This window comes from Bombus bifarius, unplaced genomic scaffold, assembly GCF_011952205.1.
Source record: "Bombus bifarius isolate JDL3187 unplaced genomic scaffold, Bbif_JDL3187 scf7180000008288, whole genome shotgun sequence".
Lineage (NCBI taxonomy): Eukaryota > Metazoa > Arthropoda > Insecta > Hymenoptera > Apidae > Bombus > Bombus bifarius.
In genome coordinates, this window is record NW_022884571.1 from 1,148,776 (window position 1) to 1,170,824 (window position 22,049).

At 35.3% G+C, this 22,049-nt stretch overlaps 7 protein-coding genes and 1 long non-coding RNA gene across 18 annotated transcripts; 4 read left to right on the forward strand and 4 right to left on the reverse strand.

The window, feature by feature from the left end:
• Nucleotides 1-1,535: 1,535 nt before the first annotated feature.
• On the reverse strand, nucleotides 1,536-6,032 carry LOC117212298. 2 transcript variants are annotated; one of them, XR_004488427.1, is made up of 5 exons: nucleotides 5,536-6,032; nucleotides 5,179-5,318; nucleotides 2,812-2,929; nucleotides 2,537-2,690; nucleotides 1,536-2,424 (listed from the first exon to the last, which is right to left on the reverse strand). It is a non-coding gene; the product is annotated as an uncharacterized LOC117212298 (long non-coding RNA). The 2 variants fall into 2 exon arrangements; XR_004488428.1 differs by lacking the exons at nucleotides 5,179-5,318; nucleotides 5,536-6,032 and adding an exon at nucleotides 4,278-4,476.
• Nucleotides 6,033-7,051: 1,019 nt separating this feature from the next.
• LOC117212292 (5'-AMP-activated protein kinase subunit beta-1) lies at nucleotides 7,052-8,722 on the forward strand. 2 transcript variants are annotated; one of them, XM_033456980.1, is made up of 5 exons: nucleotides 7,052-7,170; nucleotides 7,413-7,623; nucleotides 7,715-7,993; nucleotides 8,078-8,308; nucleotides 8,388-8,722. In XM_033456980.1, exons 2-5 carry the CDS (start codon nucleotides 7,429-7,431, stop codon nucleotides 8,532-8,534), a joined length of 852 nt encoding a protein of 283 aa, XP_033312871.1. In that variant the 5' UTR covers nucleotides 7,052-7,170; nucleotides 7,413-7,428; the 3' UTR covers nucleotides 8,535-8,722. The 2 variants fall into 2 exon arrangements, with proteins under 2 accessions (XP_033312871.1, XP_033312872.1); XM_033456981.1 differs by lacking the exon at nucleotides 7,052-7,170 and adding an exon at nucleotides 7,177-7,316.
• A 90-nt stretch (nucleotides 8,723-8,812) lies between these two features.
• Nucleotides 8,813-10,679, reverse strand: LOC117212287 (pancreatic triacylglycerol lipase-like). Of its 2 annotated transcripts, XM_033456968.1 has the most exons (6): nucleotides 10,341-10,679; nucleotides 9,977-10,175; nucleotides 9,748-9,896; nucleotides 9,496-9,672; nucleotides 9,143-9,418; nucleotides 8,813-9,081 (listed from the first exon to the last, which is right to left on the reverse strand). In XM_033456968.1, the coding sequence occupies exons 2-6, from the start codon at nucleotides 10,078-10,080 to the stop codon at nucleotides 8,843-8,845; spliced, it is 945 nt and encodes a 314-aa protein (XP_033312859.1). In that variant the 5' UTR covers nucleotides 10,081-10,175; nucleotides 10,341-10,679; the 3' UTR covers nucleotides 8,813-8,842. The 2 variants fall into 2 exon arrangements, with proteins under 2 accessions (XP_033312859.1, XP_033312858.1); XM_033456967.1 differs by having other exon boundaries at nucleotides 9,977-10,679.
• Nucleotides 10,680-10,877: 198 nt separating this feature from the next.
• LOC117212285 (F-box only protein 22-like) lies at nucleotides 10,878-12,670 on the reverse strand. Of its 3 annotated transcripts, none has more exons than XM_033456964.1 (5): nucleotides 12,278-12,670; nucleotides 11,983-12,116; nucleotides 11,545-11,851; nucleotides 11,081-11,469; nucleotides 10,878-11,003 (listed from the first exon to the last, which is right to left on the reverse strand). In XM_033456964.1, the coding sequence occupies exons 1-5, from the start codon at nucleotides 12,442-12,444 to the stop codon at nucleotides 10,918-10,920; spliced, it is 1,083 nt and encodes a 360-aa protein (XP_033312855.1). In that variant the 5' UTR covers nucleotides 12,445-12,670; the 3' UTR covers nucleotides 10,878-10,917. The 3 variants fall into 3 exon arrangements, with proteins under 3 accessions (XP_033312855.1, XP_033312854.1, XP_033312853.1); XM_033456963.1 differs by having other exon boundaries at nucleotides 11,081-11,466; nucleotides 11,956-12,116; XM_033456962.1 differs by having other exon boundaries at nucleotides 11,956-12,116.
• A 26-nt stretch (nucleotides 12,671-12,696) lies between these two features.
• On the forward strand, nucleotides 12,697-16,003 carry LOC117212270 (zinc finger protein 665-like). Of its 2 annotated transcripts, XM_033456935.1 has the most exons (4): nucleotides 12,697-12,814; nucleotides 12,915-13,103; nucleotides 13,183-13,350; nucleotides 13,425-16,003. In XM_033456935.1, exons 2-4 carry the CDS (start codon nucleotides 12,930-12,932, stop codon nucleotides 15,612-15,614), a joined length of 2,532 nt encoding a protein of 843 aa, XP_033312826.1. In that variant the 5' UTR covers nucleotides 12,697-12,814; nucleotides 12,915-12,929; the 3' UTR covers nucleotides 15,615-16,003. The 2 variants fall into 2 exon arrangements, with proteins under 2 accessions (XP_033312826.1, XP_033312825.1); XM_033456934.1 differs by having other exon boundaries at nucleotides 12,697-13,103.
• Nucleotides 16,004-16,019: 16 nt separating this feature from the next.
• LOC117212282 (sphingosine-1-phosphate phosphatase 1-like) lies at nucleotides 16,020-18,245 on the forward strand. Its single transcript, XM_033456960.1, has 4 exons — nucleotides 16,020-17,022; nucleotides 17,099-17,300; nucleotides 17,385-17,609; nucleotides 17,681-18,245. The coding sequence occupies exons 1-4, from the start codon at nucleotides 16,560-16,562 to the stop codon at nucleotides 18,096-18,098; spliced, it is 1,308 nt and encodes a 435-aa protein (XP_033312851.1). The 5' UTR covers nucleotides 16,020-16,559; the 3' UTR covers nucleotides 18,099-18,245.
• A 158-nt stretch (nucleotides 18,246-18,403) lies between these two features.
• LOC117212289 (PIH1 domain-containing protein 1-like) lies at nucleotides 18,404-19,963 on the reverse strand. 3 transcript variants are annotated; one of them, XR_004488425.1, is made up of 7 exons: nucleotides 19,802-19,963; nucleotides 19,659-19,722; nucleotides 19,405-19,587; nucleotides 19,168-19,340; nucleotides 18,834-19,079; nucleotides 18,629-18,777; nucleotides 18,404-18,555 (listed from the first exon to the last, which is right to left on the reverse strand). XR_004488425.1 is itself a non-coding variant. In XM_033456971.1 (7 exons), exons 1-7 carry the CDS (start codon nucleotides 19,862-19,864, stop codon nucleotides 18,499-18,501), a joined length of 930 nt encoding a protein of 309 aa, XP_033312862.1. In that variant the 5' UTR covers nucleotides 19,865-19,963; the 3' UTR covers nucleotides 18,404-18,498. The 3 variants fall into 3 exon arrangements, 2 of the variants coding, with proteins under 2 accessions (XP_033312862.1, XP_033312863.1); XM_033456971.1 differs by having other exon boundaries at nucleotides 18,629-18,772; XM_033456972.1 differs by lacking the exon at nucleotides 18,404-18,555 and having other exon boundaries at nucleotides 18,635-18,785.
• On the forward strand, nucleotides 19,785-22,020 carry LOC117212281 (inactive peptidyl-prolyl cis-trans isomerase FKBP6). Of its 3 annotated transcripts, none has more exons than XM_033456959.1 (6): nucleotides 19,785-19,803; nucleotides 20,357-20,606; nucleotides 20,684-21,144; nucleotides 21,214-21,402; nucleotides 21,484-21,595; nucleotides 21,665-22,020. In XM_033456959.1, exons 2-6 carry the CDS (start codon nucleotides 20,379-20,381, stop codon nucleotides 21,953-21,955), a joined length of 1,281 nt encoding a protein of 426 aa, XP_033312850.1. In that variant the 5' UTR covers nucleotides 19,785-19,803; nucleotides 20,357-20,378; the 3' UTR covers nucleotides 21,956-22,020. The 3 variants fall into 3 exon arrangements, with proteins under 3 accessions (XP_033312850.1, XP_033312849.1, XP_033312848.1); XM_033456958.1 differs by lacking the exon at nucleotides 19,785-19,803 and adding an exon at nucleotides 19,989-20,080; XM_033456957.1 differs by lacking the exon at nucleotides 19,785-19,803 and adding an exon at nucleotides 20,111-20,262.
• Nucleotides 22,021-22,049: the final 29 nt, after the last annotated feature.

Below are 22,049 nucleotides of genomic sequence, written 5' to 3' on the forward strand. Positions count from 1 at the left end.
CTCTTCTTCACCTGTCTACCACCTCCCTCTTCCTCCCTACCTCTTGCTTGCTCGCTCGCTTTCCCTTTTTCTCTCTTCGCACGCACTCGCGCCCTCTTTATCTCGAACGAATGCACGACCTCTCTCCTACTCGCTCTGTCTGCCTCTTCGTAGATGCCTCCCACTTCTTCTTCCAGCTTCTCCTCCTACCTTGGCCTATGGCTTATACGTTATACGCTCTCTCGAACTCGCGCTCTCTCGCGCGACCAGCGGTAGCCTCCACCTCGTTTCTCCCTCTGTTCCGTCATACCCAACCGTCTCTGTCGGTTTCTCCCTGTTCCTCGGTTCTCTGTCCGTACGACGAAGAATGTCGCCGGCGTTCGAATCGATCGGTCGGTCTCCGCGCGCGCGGGGGGTCCCCCTTCCGTTACTTGCATCCTCTCCTGCCCCGCAGAAAGAGCCTATCCTCCCTGCCACCTTCTTCTTCGCCGTTCCCTCGGATCTCCTCTACCATATTCGCCATCAGCATTACACGAGCGCACTTATTTCTTCTGTAGGTAACTTCGCTTCCTCGCGATCTCTCTCTGCTCCTCGACCACCCTCTTTCGCCCCTTCCTGCCCTTCCTTCGCCCGCCTGTCCGTCCCCTCCCCTCCCCTCCCCCGCCAAGCCAAGTATTGCTACCACCTTTTCTCTGCTCCTCCTCCCGCGGCATACGCGATATACCATACCCGACACTCTCCGCGGCTCTCTGTAAGCTCCGAGTATGAGTGCTTAATATCTTTGTACCATACCTAAAGCGTCCGTATTCGCCGATGCTTCTTACGTCCGAACTTTCCCTGGAGGCTCTCCGCGCGTAACATCTCTCGTCTGTCGCTAATTTCCGCCGCCGCCGCCGCCGCCGCTCATTCTACTTCGTCGTACAAAAAACCTCTGGTTTCACTATCCGCGATTAGCGGTTGCTCCCGCTTCCATTCCTTTTTACATCCTGCGTGTTTCTTCTGAAACGATGGAAACCAATTGGCTCGATGATCGATCTTAGTATCCAGCGAAGCGAAATAAAAAATTAAGATCGGAGGAAAGACGCACTGCGCTCGATTAACTTGTCATAGGCGAGAGTTCAAAGGCTGTGGAGACGGGTGAGAAAGAAGCAAGTGGGAAAAACCATCGTTTAGCCTTTTTCCAACGGTGAACCCCCGATCAGTTCTCATCAGTCCGGTGACCCAGATCCACGAGGAAAGACCCTCTGCGTTTGTTACGAGTATATAGTATATACACGTATATAGGTAATAGGCTTCGCACACGTATTCCTCCACCGCAGCTGATCCCTTGACCTCGTGCAACCCCAAATGAAACGAGACCCCCTGGGCCTAACGTTCATTGACCATCGCTAGTCGTTCGAGTGGGGTTCGATCATCCTGAATCTTTCTCCACGAAAGCTTCTCCAAATGTCTTTGCTTCGAGATCTCGTCTCTTAGATACCAAACATCCTTTGAAATCGCAGTAGTTCGTCGTCAGGTTTCTCACTCGGCCTACATTCAGCCAAATGGCATATTGTTAATATCGCTTATAAGAAAGAAACATGCGGTTCATCGCGAATAAAGGTAACATCCTCTAGATAGGGTATTCGTTTTCATCGACGATAAAGATATTGTTTGCAGCGAAAAGGCGATCGATCGCGAGATCCAAGTCCCTCGTCCGAGGAAGGTCGAGGATCGGTAGGGGACCGATGTTTGCCACGAACCAAACCACGTCCAATTAGTGGAATTAATACCGGTTGGCTTTGGGGGAGCTAATGCCTCTGTGTGCATACCTACGGGTATGCACGTCGATGACTGCACTTTCCTTCGTGCGTAATGAAGGACAATCCCGTCGGTTGGACCGAGCAGCCCGATGCATTCGCTCGTCCAAGCAACCGCTGCCTCCTCTTGTTTTGCGGTCACGAGAAAATATCTGGAACCCACGAGATTACGACTTTGAACGTGCCCTGGCTAACGGTGTTCGTGTCTTTCTGTCCGGCCACCAGAAAACAATTTCGTTCACGACGTTGTTTGCTCTCTGTAGACCAAGTTTCGTTGTGAAAAAGAGACAAAAGGTACTATTTACAGAAAATTGCTGCTTCAAGCACCCTATAAATTCCTCTATATCGTGTTAGTTTCCCTTTGAAGTTGGATTCAGACTTGTCTGATATTTCGTAGGCGGTAAAATCTGTTGGACAAGAGAAGGTGAACCGATCGACGACAGACGGATTTTCAGGCAAGTCGGCCGAGTATGATACGCATTGTTTGAGCGTTCACGGGACTGCGGTTCGCTAGCGGCGTTCCTGTTACTGCTCATTGGCCACCCTGCACGGGAGAATTGCGCGAAGCGCAAGCAGAGAACGCTGCCTCTCTCGTGCATAGCTGTTACGTAACCCTCGTCATTGTTTGCGCGTCGTCGTCACAGAACTGTAACAGAGCGTACGGCAAAAAGGAGGGTAACGTGTAACGTTGGATAAGAGAGGGAAAAAAGCGCGAATTTTTGTCGAAAGAGCATGCATAGAAGGAAGGTATTCCGCACCAACCAACCGGACACGCGTCAGAAGGACTCCACTGCACCGGAAGCGTCGCTCTTCTCCGTTTCTTTGTCCGACGTTCCGTTTACCGTACCCGCGACACGAATTTTTGTCCAGGTTTTTTGCCTCCGTTATCCTATCGCCATTAGTCGCGTTAACCTGTGCAAAAGAAAAAGAGGGAAAAGGGAAAGAAAGAAGAGAATACAGGGGGAAGAGTTAATAGAGTAGAGCGTTTATCAGACTGGCTGCTACTGCCGATCGTCTCCTTTGCAATTGCCACCTTGTCGTCTGTCGCTTCGATTCCCTTTGCTCGACGTGTTTCCGGTTCGATGCTCGCGATCGTCTTTCCATTCTCTTCAAATTTACCAGCAGGCTTTCTATGGCCGTCGATTCGTCGCCTGTATATCAAAGGCAAAAGAAAACATCGATCGAATTAACGTAATTACTTGTTCGTGCGAGATACGTGCGCGTCGCGGCAAAACAGGCGTCAAAGTCGATCGAGAGTCACGAAAGAGCGGGATTTTACAAAACGTTAATTGCGCGCGGTTTATATACAGCGCGGCTTGGTATAGAGGCCGGCACGAGAGAAAAATCAAGAGCTAAAATAATGGATTTTGAGGAGGGATGAAAAACGACGGTAATTTTTCTGGACACGTACGCCACCGTTCGGTTTTTCAGCGCGGCTTACGCGCAACTAATTACCCATATGCCACGTGTTATTATAAATAGCCAATCGTTACCGACACAGCCGCATCCGCGATTCGCCCATAATGGCGTGTTATCGGATAAATAAAACGGATAGCCACGGGAGGGTGCGCTCCGATTATGCATCGACGCCTCCCGTGAGCGTATGTACCTACTCTCTGACCACCCGTACTGTTTTCCCAACGAACGACCAGCTTTTATTTCTCGTCGACTTTAATCCGCACGCTGACGACAACGCCGATCACGTTTATTCGTTACGACGCTCTCGATTCCACTCCCTTTGAATCTGCTCGACGAAACGAGCATGTGTCTCACAGGGGAAAACTACTAAGAAAAGCAACAACGACAAAAATGCCGATATCTTTTAAATTATAATTCCGAATAACAGTTTTCTAATTTTCAAATAAACATCTTTCACTTTTGAATTTGAATTTGTAATTGAAAATCCCTCGAATTTCCTCTCACCCTATAAAATTAAACAGCCACTGTATATAATTAAAATCGATACCTAGATTCAACAAAATGACTAATACCTTTCCGAGGACAGGATGACGCGTTGGCCCGCCATGATATTCAAACTAAACGCATTAGAAAGCTCATTTAAATACGACACAATGCCGAGCACGAGCGGACCGCGGTTGCGCGATATCATTCGTCGGTTGAAATAATGCTGTCCAAAAATGCCGATCGAATGTTACGAAAATTCTTCGCGTTCTTCTACTCGCCAACAAACTGATTAGCAGATCACGAGATGACTAGCAATATTGCTAGTTTCGCTAACGCTAAATGGGAAACGTCATTCGATTCGCAAGCGGTATGGGTTGGTAATCGCGCGGCTCGGTTACTCTCTCCGTGTCAATACTTTTCCACGGTGAACGCGACACAAGACAATCACGTTGACACCCGGTGATGGATGTCCCGGCTGCTCAAAATACCCCCCTCAGTTTTCCCGCCAATAAAGCCCATTGTAAATGCGAACTATTCGAAATATTAGAGCGGCAACGGCGATTACCGGCCGTTCAGTCATCGCTTCTGACGCACCGTAATCCTTTCCATCTTCCTCCGCGTCCTTTTTTGTTCTCCCGTTGCCGCACCGCCTCTCCGGACTTTCGCCGACACGGCCTAAGTCCGCGTCATCCCCGAATATGCCTCTTCCCTCGGCGACAGGAACTCTCCATTCGATCGTCAACTTCCTTAGTCAGGTAAGAGGCAAGAGTTTGCGATCGAATGTCGAAACATCCTGCTGACAACATATCTATTATTATCCGGCAACCGGTGTCCCTCTATCTGCTGCTGATAATCTAACGTGCCTCGTGCTCAATGAACAGCGTAACAATACTATTTCAGCAACCGCGCGCAAGAAGACAACCGACGAATAGATCGACTGCTCTGTTACCGACGTGCAACGGTAACGAACCACCTTCCTGTCACTTCTCGTTGCTCGTTATCAGCTCACGTTGCGAGCCCCTTTGCATCTAAAGAGAAAAAAAAGGACAACCAAAAAGGACAAGTATGTCGTAGGCGGTAGCCGTCCTTTTTCTTCTAGACGTACAACGGAAGATTCGTTATGGCGAATAACTCGTTGAAATAGTTCGTACTCTTTGCCTCTCTTTAACATGGAATTATTCTGAACGAGTTCTACGAAAGAAGAAGTACAGGATCGGTCGCGTTCCTCCGGGGCTTTCGACTCCGCGAACGCCGCAAAGCTTAAAGAGATAGGATTACTTGCGATTCGAAATTTATTTACACCAGCCTTAATCCCTATTATAGCCGCACGCGTAGCCCGAGGAAATGGCCGAGCAATTTCGGATTTGGACTGCCGAGAGATGATGGATCGCCGTTTCGTAGGCCGCCACTGATGATACCTCGCAGATGTAACCTCCACACCCTTTTCGGACGAAACCACTTGCCAGTGATTATCGATTAAGCGCATGCACGTTACCTCGATTCTCTGCTCGTCACGATTTTCCTCCTATTTTCTTTTCCTTCCTTTCTTTTCTCGGTTTCGTTACGGATCCGCTCGACATCTGGCTCGTGCCAAAACTCTCCTCCGCTTTGTTACCCCTCACCCGTCTCACGCGCCTAAAACAACCAACGGTTTCAGATTTAAAGGATAAAAGACGATTCGATTGATACGAGAGATCGAGTGACAAATTCTCGATCGTACGCGAGAAGCAAACGTTTTGCGTCGACAGAGAGTTGAGATGCTTTGTACTCGGGCGATGATTGCTGGCTGAAACTTGGATATTGTCTCGCGCCCTGTAACGAGCAATCTCGATAGGATTAAAACGTTGTTTACCGGAACAGAAAGCCGGGACTTTGGGTTTACTTGGCGTAGTCGACACAGGCGCATCCTAGCGGCCTCGACTTCCTGGTGAATGCATACGTTTACAAGAACGCGTTGTTGTACTCCCGTTTAACTTCTCTCGTTACGCGAGTTACTCGAGCCGGCCGGTCTATCGAAGTTGCCGATAAAAATTAACATCCATATAGCAGGCCGCGTGCAAGCCACTTGAACTCCCGGAAATGTCCGACATATGTTGCCACTTCAGATAATCCAAAGCTTTTACAATAATCTAATCAGCATCACGGAACGAGAAATACATTTAACATGATCGATCAAATCTGCGGTTCCGTTAAATGAATTTCGACCCAAGCTTTCAAAGATAAAACGACTCTTCACTGGGATACATCTGTCCATTACGATATGTTGCGCATTCGAAGCGCGCAAATACGATTTCCAAACCTCTCAGAGTGACATCTAGCTTAAGACATTGCATGCACTCGTGAAATTGAAGACAGGATAAGAAAGACACGAGAGAGTAGACATTTTTTGGCGAAAAAATGATCAAGAATCATGAAACGAGTCGACTAAGGCTTCGTAAGAGTTTTGTTGCAAAGCTGAAAGTCAGACGGGCAAGTTAGAATACGCCCGAGGAGATACATGCTCCTTTAGCTTTATAAATAATAAATTCGCGTGAGAACACAGCAAGGGAGACAAAGATAGAGACAGGACGGAGAAAAGGAAGAAACATATACAAGAGAATAGTGTATGAAAGCGAGGGAGGGTGGAAAGAGATAGAGACAAGTGGTAATAAAGAGCAAGCAGTAAGAGCGTCGAAGTGACGTCCTGTGTCGCGGAGTCATAAACTGGGCCCCAAGATCTCAGGCTTACACTCTTATTAAAACGTCGTCCTGCATATTGACGGTTATTGATCACCTTTCGCACACCTCGGCGCTTTTACTATACAAGGTTCGTCTCACCTTGAAAACCGCGAATGCTTCAACGTTCAAAAAGGCTTGGACGATATCAATATAGAAATACACATTTGATCATGTTCGATAACGCCTGATCTATGAAAATGATGATTTCAAACGACAAGTACATATTTTATATTCATGTTAGATCAAAACAAAATATGCGCACACACATCTAGTTTATTATTTATTACCAATGTTATAAATATATAATGTTACCTTAATAGATATGTGTAATATTATAGATTTATAATGTGACAATAATAAATAAATAATAAATAAATAATAAAATAATAATGTGAAAAAGGACCACTCGAATCGAGCATATAAAAATAATAAATTTCACTTCACTTGCTTAAAACAATTTTCGAAACCGTAACGTATGCAAACGCTCTTTTTACGAGCGCTCTTGTTAGCGCTGTAATATTGATAAATTGTACAATTTCTCTGTTATATTCGCTGTCGATATAATTTACAAATACAATTTGTAAGTCAGAATTTCCGGCAGTTGATAATATAGGTGCTTATTATAATCGTCAACTTATCGATAAGTAGATCTTCAATAAGTGAAGTAGCCATTTTTAGTCAAATCTAATGGAATCATTACTTTTATTGCACTTACTGTTCTTTGACGTTATGATTGTTTATCGTGTTTGATTTATAGATTAAAAGTAAGGTATGTACAAATTAATAGCTACCAGTGAAAATGAAATAATCTGTAACACTATCAATCTAAAGTTTGATTGTCATTTTATTTAAATGAAATAAAATTTCGTTGAATTCTTAGATTCTTGTAAACAAAACAAGTGATTTAAAAGAATGGTGAAGATATAACTATACTTTCCTTTATATCTTTTTACTGATTCATATCAAATTAATAAATACTTTGATCGTTACATTTAGTCTGTTTTGCAATAGAAATTGCAGCCTAATAATGGGTAACGCTGGCAGTAATCAACCAGTTGGCCATCATCACACTAGCAGCACAAATAGAGAACACCGCCATACTAAAGAATATCCTCCACCTTCACCAGGGAAGGAAGGCCAAGCTTTTGTTTTTGATAAGAAACCAAGTCAAAAATTAGTTTTCCAATCATCTCATGAGGAGGAAGAACCTTATTTTGCTAAGGTATTTTTCGTAATTCGTTATGTTAAATACATTAATTGCAAATTCACAGAAGGATCTATTTAAAAAGTTTTGTCATCCTTTTTACCAACAGACTAATACACATCAAGATGGAGAAGACTTTAGTTCTCAACGTCCACGCTCTAATACAGTATCTGAAGGAACCAAAGTAGCAGATAGCAAAGTTTTACCAACGGTGTTTAAATGGGAGGGAGGTGGTAAACAGGTTTATATCAGTGGAACTTTTACTGGATGGAAAACATTACCAATGGTTAAGAGTCATGGTGATTTTGTAACAATTATTGATTTGCCTGAGGGAGAACATCAATATAAATTTTTTGTTGATGGTGAATGGAGACACGATCCAGATATAGTAAGAAATAATTTTGCTAATTTTAAACGATATTAAAATATCCATTCATTTGTACATGCTTTAATAAAAATATTTTATTGATAGAAAATTGTTGATAATGGAATGGGTTCCAAGAATAATTTGGTATCTGTAAGAAAATCTGATTTTGAAGTTTTTCAAGCACTTGCAAAAGATAGCGAGGGTGTTACTAGTAGTGCTCAGACTGAGTACGGGCAAGAAATTCCTCCTAATAAGCCCTGGGAGAAAGTAGCTGGTCCACCAATATTGCCACCTCATTTGCTTCAAGTTATTCTCAATAAAGATACTCCCTTATCTGTAAGTTTACAAAAATGTATTAACAAGCATTTTAATTTGTTACAAAATGTATTATTAGTTTTACCAATACTAATTTCAGTGTGAACCAACACTTCTACCAGAACCAAATCATGTTATGTTAAATCATCTATATGCTTTAAGCATTAAGGATAGCGTAATGGTTCTATCGGCGACGCATCGTTATCGTAAAAAATATGTTACAACCTTATTATACAAACCAATTTAAGATCCTTCGGTCATTCCCTAAGATATTGGCAATTGTTAGTTACATCGAATCATGGTATATTTTGTAGGTAAGATGAAATATCGGTGTATAAAACAAATATTTGGAAATTGACAAACATAGAGTTTCTTGTATTTGAAATGTTAAATAATGTAATTATTATTTATTAAAATGAAATATTTTCCATTAGATATCTTGCATATAATAAGCCATTTTTACTAAATATACATTTTATTCTATGATTGATTCTGCTCGCTATCTATATATGTATATAGTATATACCTTCTTTTCTTAAATACCAAATATTTTATTTAAATCGTATTATCAGTTATTTCCATCTGATTAGAATAAGGAGGTTCAGATCTTGTTGTGAGAAAATAGGTTCCAGTCGCCATTTTATCAACATGTTCTCCTAGTAGTGTAGTTTTGGAATAATTACAACTTCCTTGCATAAATTGATCCCATGTATCACACTTACTCGCCACAAACCCGGTTTTAGAACCAATACTTTCGGTAAAATATACACGTGCTCGACCATGACTACATGCCTCTATAGAAAAAGAAACATAGATATATGTACTTATTGCTAAAGCATACAAATGATATATTACCCATTATTTCTGGAATACAACAGCAACCAGGCTGAACAGCTGTTCCTCCATTTGGGTAGAAATCTACGCTTCCTAAAGGTTGCAAATAGCCTAAGACTCCACCACAAGAATGAATAATATCGACAAACATCGCGTCTGTAGGATCTAATCGAGTTTTATCCGATGTAAGCAAATGAAATCCAGGCAAAGCGGGATCTAAGCCGGTTATTCTTCCTAAGCGTCCGGAAGTTATTAAACTTCCGGTGTTACCAGCTACATGCGCTCCAAGAGAATGCCCTTCGTAAAGTAATAATGAAAATATAGAAAACGTGGAATAATTACTACATCTTAAGTTCATTATATTAATAATATACCAATAAAATGAATATTTTCGGTTTTAAGTTCTGTTTCTGCCACTAAGAAGTCGATAAATTCAGCAGATGTTCTTCCCACCCTTTCTGTATTACGCATTGGTCCAAGGTAGAATGTACTTGCAGCCAGAGGTTGCCAATCAACCATAATAACGTTATAATTGTTATACTTTAAATACGCTACGTAATTATAATAAACGGTAAAATATACCGACTTTCTAGAATTACGTTCTCAAATCTTTAAAATGACAATACCTTCTTTCATATCAACGAGACCAGTATTCATTGCACTTGATTTCCATCCATGTGTTATAAATTTAGTTTGGCGAGACGGATCAAAATTAGAGTTGTGAAGTCCTTTAGTATCGTTCGTATATAATTGAGTACCATTTTCTGGACCAGATCTTGAAATATATTTATGTTTCAAAACGATTATAAAACATGTTTTCGTAAATATTTAAATTTTATAAACTTCTGAATATACCGAGTATAAAGGACGTAAGAAACTTGTGAGTCAAAAATGCCTCGTTCATCATTTTCAGTGTGTCTCAGTACCGCAACTTGAGGCTGATCATTTCCATCAGGCATAAAAATCCAATCTACCCCATATCCATCGTACCTTTGTTGCAAACCACTGTTCCATGCTTGGCAAACCGTAAAATTAAATAAAATAACAGGCGCAACTAGAATATAGAATATAGTACTAGAGTATAGTAATACAGTCATCGTTTCGCTTTAAAGAAACACCGTATTTAATATGTTAAATAAATTATAAATAATCCTAAAATAATTATATGAGACTCCCACGCGGTGAAGAGTTCAATGTTCTAGTATTTATATATCCTTACTTGACTTAATTTGATGGAAAAAGTTTCAAAGTACAACCTTATAAACCCTGGCAATATCATACTAAACATAAATAAATTCTTTCGCGGCCCAGTTTCCTTTATTTTATCTTTACCGTGGTATCGTACGAGCGGAAATACTGTCAAGTAGTTGTCTGGCATCTGGCAATGTTTTAAACATTATAATTATATTCAAAGAGGTGCAGGTTTTTGTCCAATTAACTGTCGGATATGCTAAGTGTTTCCATATCGCGTTGAAACAGTTACGCGTACACGATATTAAACAAAGTTGTTTTCCATACTGGTAATCATTTTTAAATTGCTTTGTTCCGGAAGCTAACCATTTTTTAATAAAAAAAAGTAAAAATTTTCGTGCTATAGACATTTTTATAGGGAAATAAATTAGGAAATAACATAAAAAAATCTGTATGAACATAAAATATATTAAGATACATTATTATGTAACATATATTTTTAAATCACCATTATTGATTTTTTATGTTACAATTAGTCACTTAACATTTACCAAATATATTCTGATATTAATTTAATTGATAGTTCAGATTTCTTCATTATAGATTCAAGTCAACTTCTGGCCATATGTAATTATTAAAAATACAGTAGACCTTTCATGGTACCAGTAGTCTTCTCCCAAGCTAAAATTATCTGAAAAAATTTATAATAAAAGTGCATTGTTTTCCATTGTTGTAATAACGTCTGCGGTCATAATGAAAGATATTTACGATTTGGTACCGTATTTTCTCCAAATTCTCCGTCACCGAAACAGCCTACCAATGGTACCTCTGGAAACAGCTTTTTGAATATAGTAGACTCTACATCCGTTTCATCAAACATATTTGTTCCACGTTCACAACACGCAAACATGTAACCTATGGAATGTTTTCTTAATGAAACATGATTCTTAAATGATTCCAACTTCTGTTCAACTAGTTCTTTAGTGTTGCAATCTTCATCTATAACTATAGACCATGAATCTATTGCTCCAACTATAATAATTCCAACACAAAATGCATATGAAAAGCATCTCTCGTCATGACTAACATTTTTTGAATTACACACATATAAATCCTTGACTACTCCTCCCCATACAGAAGGTGTAACTCCTCCACTACAAAATGTAAAAACAGCATTATGTTATTATCATATAATATAATAAGATACCAGATTATGAAATTTAGAATTTTACCATATTCGTAATACCCTTGCAGTTCTCTGTGCTAGGGTACGACCTGCTTGATTACAAAATAGTAGAAGGCATTTAGATCTATCAGTTTTATCTTTGAAAAAAGCTAGTTTCATTTGTTGATAATACTGTGTATAATCACTTCGTGAAACAACTGTAATTACTTTCATTGTTACATCAGGTATTTCAGGTAGAAATGCATATACTCTTTTCTGAAGAGCTCTTTCCATTTCTGCATTTTCCATAAGTACACCAAATGTGGACAGTGTTACAATTTCACAACTTCGTGGAAGAACTCGACAAAGGCAATCTTGATAAAATGAAACATAATGATTAAAAGCAAAGTGATATATGTACTTTATGGAAACATTTAACTTAAAATTAAAAAAGCTGCGATATAATTCAAATAAATACCTTGCCTAATGCTTGCTTTATGTATACCTTTAAAAACTAATCCTATTGCTGGTTTGTCCCGTAATTTTTCTATAGCTGTCATATATCTTCTACCAATGTTCATAAAAGTGGTAGGACCTCCCCTAGTTCGTTTCTCATCGTTTGCCACTTCTAACCATGACCTGAAATATAAAGCTCCACATGTTAATACATTTTACAAAAATTTAACACACAAATGTCTACTTTTGAAGTTTATTCAATTTTGATTAAATAAATTTTTGGCAATGCATTTTTTCTTCATTTAGGATACAAAAATTTAATGAAATGTCGAACATATTCACACCTGCAAACCATTGACGCATTCAACAGATCTGCCCAATTCAAATATTTAAATACAAGTCGTAAATCATCATAGGTTAAGTACAAATCAGTATGATGTTTTTTTCTCTCTTTCACATTGGGTGTACTATCATCGTCTTCGTAACTTCTTTTTGCTGATAAACTTGCCATCACTTAATTGTGTAATATAGTAAAATTACTCCGTCCTTTCGTATAATTTAACAAAACGCTACCTTATAATGCGTCAATATTTCAAATCACTATTTACGTATTTACTTTCTTATAATGTTTGCTTATGTCATGAACAAGTGAAATAAACAGATTATCGTTCGATTTGTATCCCCTCTCTTTTATTAATACTTTATTTATTTTTAAAGATGGATTTAGATAAATTATATATTATAATAAGTAATAATAACAACAATATTAAGAGATCATTGTTTTGAAAAGGTAATGTCTTAAGAAACCTTGAGTTTTCACAACTGTCATAGAAACTCTACCAGAAGCATTGATGAACTTTCGCAGAAAAAAGAAATAACGTACATGTGATAGCAAATGCACCACATCACATCTAAATTATGATCTTTTGTTGAATATTCTAAAGAATTTGAATGTGAATATATTTCTAGTTAAACATTTAGTTTAGCTACGGTCCAATGGAAATCGAAAATAAAACAACAATTTCATCAAATGATTGTGGTAATGTTTGCCGTGTTTGTCTTGCAACAAATCAAAATAATCAATGCATTTTCGATAGTAAACGAAGTGATTCAATTAATGAAAGTACAATTGATTTGTCTGAAAAACTTCGTTTGTGCAGTGGTGTGGAGGTTAGTTTAATTCTAATGGTTTCTTTTTTCTTCAATGTTTGTTCGCTATATCTTTTATAATGCGACTTTTACTGGATAGGTACTGGAAAATGATGGTTTACCTTCCACTATTTGCGCGAAATGTATATTAAAGATCAATGATGCCCATGAATTAAGAAGGCAATGCCAGCAATCCGATATCCAATTAAGAGAATTGTATGGTAAAGTGGAAAAAATATATAATATCAATTTATGTAAAACTACAAAAGTAAGTACTCTACATTTGTAAAAAAAGAGTATAATTACAAAATTGTTATTATTTCGTCCTTTATTGCTCACCAGGATAAATATTCCCAGACTGATTATTCATTTACTTCTGATTTAATCAAAATTGAAGCTGATTCATTTTCTGCAATGGGTTATAATCCTTATCCAATGGTAATGCTTAATTCTAGTACTAAAGACATAAAAGATCATGAAGTGATTAATGAATCAAAGTATGCAGAAGATAAAGAATCCACTAGTAACTTAAATAAACAAAATGCCTACATTAAATGTAAACAAACAGAATATGAAAGAAGTGCTACAGGAAGAGAAGTTTATCGAACAAGAAGAATGACCATGTTTAAAAGAGTAACATCTATAGAAAATTTAAAAAATCATAAAGAAAGACAGAGACAATATATAAAAAAGAATACAGCTGTTAAGTGGGATGATGATGCAGCAGATATTAAAAAGACAGATTCTCAATGTTCTTATAGTTGCCCAAAATGTACCAGGTGCTATTCCAGCAAAAGATCTTTGGATAGACATATATTAACTCATGATGAAAAGAAATTCACATGTGATAAATGTAACAAACATTTTTTTCAACTTGATAAATTGATACAACATAATAAACTACATATTGTTAAAGAAAAACCTAAACCAGTATTGTGTAAAATATGTAATAGGAATTTTAGGAAAACTGATACTATGGTAAGACATTTAAATGTTCATAAAAGAACTAATCCAAAGGAGGTCCTTTCTATTCTGAAAGAAATTAGAGATAAAAGAAAATTGGAAACCATAACTGAACCAGGAAAAAAAGAAGTTGAAAATAATAAAGATAAAAAAGAAACAGAGGAAGAATTTGCAACAAATGAAAATAATACTTTAAGTGTCCTAAAAAATAGGACTTTAGAATCTAAAGATAAAAAGTGTAATTCTGACTCATTATCTACTGAACTACTGATATCTACTGAAAATTTTGATTCTTTCGATCATGAGACACTTTATCGATGTAACTACTGTACCAAGCGTTATGCGAACGAAAAATCTCTTCAAAAACATTTACAGATTCATATTGAAAAAAGATTTGTTTGCAATGTATGTAATATGAAATTCTTTCGCCAAGATAGATTAAATAGTCATAAAAATCGATATGGACATAATGAAAATTCAGCATTAGAAGTGCAAAAACCAAGTGACGATAAGTCAGCCATTAAATTAATAAACAGTTGGATTCGAGAGGAGCTTGATTCAGATAACGAGGAAAAGGGTTTTCCTTGTAAAATTTGTGGAAAATCATACGATACAAAAAAATCCTTACTAAAGCATCAATTAAGTACGCATAATACAGAAGGAGAAAACTGCACAACGTGCGGTAAGATGTGTGCCTGTGACGAGAAGGAGAAGAATCAACATAAATCAAACGAAAGATTAAAACCATATCGATGCGGAGAATGTAATAAATCCTTTGAAAAGGAAGTTAAATTACAAAAACATATAAGAATCCACGAGCGCGCTAAGGAACAGCAAGATGTAAATTTTAAACGATTTTTATGTCACATATGTAGCAAAACCTTTAGACAAAATACAGGTCTCATGTTCCATATGAGGACGCATACGGGATATAAACCTCATGTTTGTAAATATTGTGGAAGAGGATTCACTTCAAATTCTAATTGCATCAATCATGAAAGAACTCATACTGGTGATAGACCATTCGTTTGTCATTTTTGTAGTGCTGCTTTTGCCAAATCATGTACGCTTAAAGCACACATTACAACACATACTGGAGAAGCAAATTATCATTGTAAAACTTGCGGTAAATCGTTTAGGCGACTAAAGTACTTAAAAGAACACAAATTTACGCATACGGGGGAAAAACCATATGCTTGTAAGATTTGTGGCACTGCATATAGCCATTCTGGTAGTTTATTCGTACATGAGAAAAAGTGTAAAGCACAATATAACAGTTATCAATCCAATTCGACACAAAATATGCAAAGCTATTGCGAATCGGAAACGTCTTCACCAACCTCTATCATTACCGTTTTACCGCAAGTTTATTTGAATAATACTAATGCGATAAATACACAAAGTAGCAAAACCTACATGGACAATATTCAAAAAATAAATTCTCAGAATATTGCTAACATAAATGCTGTTAATACATCAGATTTACATATTCACTCGAATTCCGAAATTTCTGATGTTTCTCTAGCTGTTAAAAGCTTCGCTCTTATCGGACAAATGTTTCAATCGTAGATTAATGCAATGAATGACTGATGAAATTCAAATTGAAATGTTTCTGTGATAAATTTTTATTTTGCAAATATGTTTCAATTATTACTTGAAATATATTTTGCATGGATAAAAAGGAGTAATAAATGTACGAAATGTTTTTTATTGCATTTTTAAGTGGTATCACTCGTTGCATATTTCATACATTATAAAATATGGGAATGGGATTAATTTTATTTTATAAGTTTTCTTATCGTATATAGAGTTTTGCAATTAGGGTGAAGGATAGTTTATCAAATAAAAAGGCTAAAGTCAATCCCTTTTTTATTAGATCTTTTCTTATTGAAGTATATGTAACTCATATCTTCGTTTAAACAGTTAAAAATATTAATATACATATCTTTATATCGAAATTGATACATTTCTTAATCGAGATATAACTATCCATTTTATTGTAAAACAACCACAAAATATTAGGCGACTACGGTCATTGGTTTAGTCCAGAGCTTGAAGTTGGCGAATCTAAGTTCACATAGTTGCAGCATCTCTTCCATAACTGTATATACTTTATGGAATATGTACTTATATATACGCACAATAATGTACTACAAGAGTGGTAAAAAATGTGTTTAAAGATGATACATACGAATATCATCGATTTTGCGGTTATCTAAACACGTTTGAACTATTCAATATCTTTCCTTTAATTTTTTACTTGTTGTAAATAAAAATTTAAAAGGAATTACACTTCTTGTAAATAGTTCGATGAATATTCGATAAATTAACATTTATGTGATAGATTTATATTGAATCACCTCCATTTTAGCAATTTTTTTTATGTATTTAGTCTTGATTTATGCAATTTAATGAATTCATTATTGTCAGATTCATATATTCAATAGTAATTTACTAAATTGCTAAGTAAAATGTTATTCTTATGATGAAACTTGTACATTACACGTAAGAACTATGTGGTCAGAAATTTTAGAATATTTAAAAGATGCGTCTTTAGTGGCAAAAATACAAAATTGTTTTGGTGTCAAAATACATTATAGTGAAACTTTGAAAGAACATTATAAGGAAAATCTCTGTCCTGAAATCCATGGTACTAATTGTCGAAATATTAAACGCAATGTGAATAGTTACCAATTAAAATTTGGAGAAGCGAAAGAAAATGGTTATATTACAACGGAAAAAAGATCTATTTGTGGTGTAAAAACAAATATATGTACGAGTGAGAAATACGAACCATCGATCGCCCTCAATTGGAATTATACTATAACAAACTATTTTTGGTATTATTTATTTTTTTTTGGAACAGAATTAGGGGATGAAATATTTTATTCTACATTTATACCTTTCTGGTTTTGGAATATCGATGGTGCAGTGGGTAGAAGGGTTGTTTTAGTATGGGCTATTATCATGACAACGGGTATGTTATTACTTAATAATATCTAATACATTTTATTTTTAAACAGTATCGTTGCATTATGAAAATTTACATGTAGGTCAAATATTAAAAGATGTTATATGTTGGGCAAGACCTGCATGTCCTCCAGCAGTTCGATTGCAAATAAAATGGTCAGAAGAATATGGAATGCCATCTACTCATGCTATGATTGGTATATCGATTCCATTCAGTGTAGTATTATTTACAATAAATAGGTATCTCTACCCCATTTCTATTGGTTGGACAATTGCAACATTGTGGTAAGTGACATATTATTCTCTAACAATAGATTGATTAAAATTCACAAAAGAATTTAAATATAATTGTTATTATTTATTTAAAAGGTGTACACTTGTGTGTATGAGTAGATTATATCTGGGTATGCACACAGTATTAGACATTCTAGCAGGCTTAATGTTGGCCGTTGCATTAATGATTCCATTAGTACCTTTAGTGGACTACACAGATTATTATATTCTCTCAAACATTTGGGCTTTGGCAATTTTAATTGTTACTAGTATAGCTGTTATAGTTTACTACCCATGCAGCAAGAAATGGACACCAACCAGGTAATTTATATAATGATCTTATAGTTTATAAAGATACCAATTTGATTATGACGAAGAGTCTTCTATTTTAGAGGTGACACAACTATGGTGGTATCTGTTACCACCGGGGTTCATTTAGGAGCATGGCTTAACTACAATACTGGAGCTATGATAGCTCCTACAAAATCACCACCATATGATATTATATGGCCAACTTACCCAATGTTTGGTTGCATGATACTTAGAACAATACTTGGATTTTCCGGTATTCTTGTAACAAGGGCTGTTTGCAAATCCTTTTGTTATAAAATAATGTGTGCCATATTAAGAATTAATTCTGAGGACCTCATGAAAAGTCAAAATTATTCAGAAGATAACAATAAGGTTCTTGTTGATCTAGTCCACAAATATGTGACTTGTTTTATGATAGGTGTAAATACAGTGTATCTCTTGCCAAATGTGTTTTCTATAATTGGAATCGAACGACCGACATTTTACACGGAAATATAAAACGCTTCCTTCAGTTATAAAAACGATGCATTTATCGGTTTTATCGGTATAAAGTAAACATAATATGAAATTATAATCATTGTACAAATCATTCCAATACTAATGTTTGTGATATTGTTTTTCTATACATATACTCATTGCTCGTATCCATTGTTGCTACAGGTCACAAATATGTGAGTCAGATGTCCTGTACTATTTTATATACCAAAAGCGCAATTTTAGGTTTCAAACTTGTTAACCTAGTTCCAATTATATTGTTCATATACATGCATTAAAATTATAATTTCGTTGGTAAGAGAAATAGATTAAAACAGTTAATAAGAAAGTTTATATTTTACCTTTCTAAGGTATAAATAAATGTTACAATGTTTTTCGTTACAATAAACTAATTGATTAAAAATTAACTTGTTTGAATATTTTCTAAAACTCTTTCCACGGGCATATCTAACCTTAATACCTGTGAAGGAGATAAATTATATGTCATTATAATATTATAAGGAAATGTAATTACAATAAACTGACATTCTTACCCTGAGATTATTATCTAAAATACATTTCACATATGGTATATTTATGATGTATGGAACTGATAAATCATATACGAGACCAGTTTTATCAATAGTAATTACAATACGATCTTGGTCAAGAAGTACATCTACCTCTTTTCTAGTAATCTGTATTAAAATACCAATATTTATACACTATCTACTGGAAATAAAATTTTGATTATCTTACCCCTTTAGGTATTTGGAATACGCCAATCAAATGTATAGATGTTCCTTTTAAATGTTTCAGTAATACATAATTTTGATTTAAACCAACTACAGTATCTGAAGAAATATTTTCTAATTTACTTTTATTTTCTTTTTCATGAATGTCTTTAGTAGGAATTTTAATTTCCTCAATTAATTGTTTGTGGATTTGTGTGTGAGTTCGTGGCTTACGATCTTCAATCCTGTGCTGTTGTAATTTTCCCATTACCTAAAAGATATACAACTTAAATCTGAGGTCTCTTCTATTTATGTAACATAATCTCATTGACATATGTTCAATTAGAAAATAAATATACTTTTCTATTTTTAAGAATCACATAATCTTCTGTATTTAATGTTCTGTTAAATTTGTTCGATACACCATCTATTATAACTGATATTGTGAATAGTAAAAAGTTTTTGCTTTTTTGACATTTTTCAAAATATGTTGTATTAATAACGATATCATATGTCAAACAAGGAGATCCACCTATAATGTTACATGTGATATATTAATTTTAATGTTATATTATCTTGCTATACAATACAGTTACCTTTATCAGTTTCAAATCTTTCACATCCAATACTCATAAGTACTACAAATTCTGGACTTTCTTGTGACAATATTTCAAAAAGTTTTGCGTCCGATATATCATCAGGTGGTGGTATTTTATCAGATGTACATATGTTTAAGAATACTTTTTCTCCACCATCAGTTCTTGTTTTTATACATATACCTAGAATATATATACAGGGATTATATTTGATCAATGTTATTAATTTTGTTAATATTAATAACTGGAATTACCTGGTGTAGGTTGGATAATAAAGAAAGGTTTAGAATCAGATTGTTTTATCAGTGTATCATTATCCTACAGAAATAAAAGATTTATTTGTTTATATATATACTAATTCTAACATGAAAGTCACCTAATTACTATCGTTACTTACAGGTAATATTAGGTTTTTTGTTAATATTGTATCATCTATATCCAAGAATGTTGTGTTATTCATGATGAAAAAATATTTTTATTCATTTACAATATAATATTCGTTTAACAATTAGCAATATCAGAATTAAAATATTTTCGTATAATAGTTATTTTATTTTTTTGAATACGACCGTTTGTTATGGATGTAATTTGGATATACGTATACGATAAGCAGTGGTGGGGAGTGAGGAGTGGGGAAAGATATCTTTCTTTTCATGTTTTAAAACCATAACAAAAGGTAGAAAGAATTTAACCTTTCCTCTTTGAATAATCTTGATAAAATTTTGTAATTATTACTCATCTCCACTGGGATTACACTGGCAGGGAATAGTAAAAATTAAAGTTTTATCAGTTAGATAAATTGATATAAGTTACTAAAATGGAAAAGTGTATAAATGCTTCAGATGGATTTACCCTCAAGTATACAAATCCAAATTTTACAATACAAACCTATATTTTTAATCGAAACGTCGAATAATTTAGAACAAAATCTTTGATAAAACATATATTTCAGAGATTTGACATTAAAAGATGGAATGGTATTTGAAGTTTCTAATAACTGTGAGAACTTCGACGACGAAGATTTTGGTTATACCACGGATATACCATTAACTAATGATGAAGTATTAGATCTTTTAAATATGGATGATTTTCAAGATGAAGATACTTGTGATAATGATAATGTAAATAACCGAATTACAGTTTGTGGTATCAGTTTTAAAAAATTAAAAACTAAAATGACTAATCTTTTTGGAGATGGAAAGGTAAATTATATTTCTTGATGTTGTTAGTATATTGATGGTCTTTCATAGAATAATGTTTTTTTAAATACTATTTGTAGGTCATGAAATTAATAAAACAGGAAGGTGTTGGTACTGTTATACCATGTGATGCACAAGTTAGTATCAAATATATAGCACATTTTGAATTCAGTGATGAGCCATTCGATTCTAGTTTTGCTCACGGAGATACAGAAACCTTACATTTAGGTGAGGATTCATTATTACCTGGTTTAGAGATTGGTATTACATCAATGAAAAAGCATGAAATAGCAATGTTCCTTATACATCCGGATTTGGCATATGGAAAATATGGTTGTGCTCCTCGTATTCCACCAAATGAAGAAGTATTATTCATTGTACATTTAACTGATTATGTGGATAATGGATCTGCTAAGAAATTTCAAAGCTTGTCTTTAGAAGAAAGAAGACAATTTGCAACTGCTGTTAAGGGTGTTCAGGGTAAATTTAATACTGCCAAAGATTACTTTAGTAAAAAGAAAATTAAGCAGGCAACAAAAGAGTAAGTATTTTTTAAATGAAATATATATATATATATCAACACATTATTATTATCGTTGTGTGTTTTCAGATATGGGAAAGCACTTCAATGGTTAGAAGAAACAGAACTAAAAAATCAGCAAGAGGAAGATGAAGTAAATAAATTACTTTCAAGAGGTTATAACAATCTTGCAATTTGCTACAATATGCAAAATATGCCACGTAATGCTTGTAATGCATGCAATAGAGTTCCTATACCTACATCTAAAACTCATTTCAAGTATGTTGGATTAAAATAAATTCTAAGAAATACCTACATGAACATGATTGTACATTTATACATTTTGTATTTATTTTGTAGTTATGGACGGGCGTTATTGAAAATGGGAGAGTTTTCTAGAGCAATGGAAAAGTTGCAGCTTGCTCTGAAGATGGAACCTAAAAATATGGAGATTGTCAAGGAAATTAAACTTGTGAGTTAATAAAATCAAAAAATATATATGTTGTTTCTGGAAACATTGTATCATACTCATTACTTCTAGGCAAATGAAAAACAAAGGAAGTACTTGGACATGGAGAAAAAGCTTTGGGAAAATTGCTTAAAAGTTAAAGAAAATAAAAAGAAAGAGCCTTCTGCTTTTGAAAATGTTGCATACGAGATCTGTAAAAGCTTTTCTGAAGATAATCAGGCCTTGAGACAACCACTTCCTGAATGTTTGACCCCTGAGGAAGACAAATGTATACGTGAACAAGCCGCAGTTTTTGGCTTGATTGTTACTACGCACCAAAGATACGGTAGAGAAATAACATATCTTAGCAAAGCTAATTATTAAAATCTAAGCGTTACTTTAATTAAGATGATATAATATGAAATATTATAGAAAAGACTGTTATATAAAAATATATATATATATATAAATAAATATT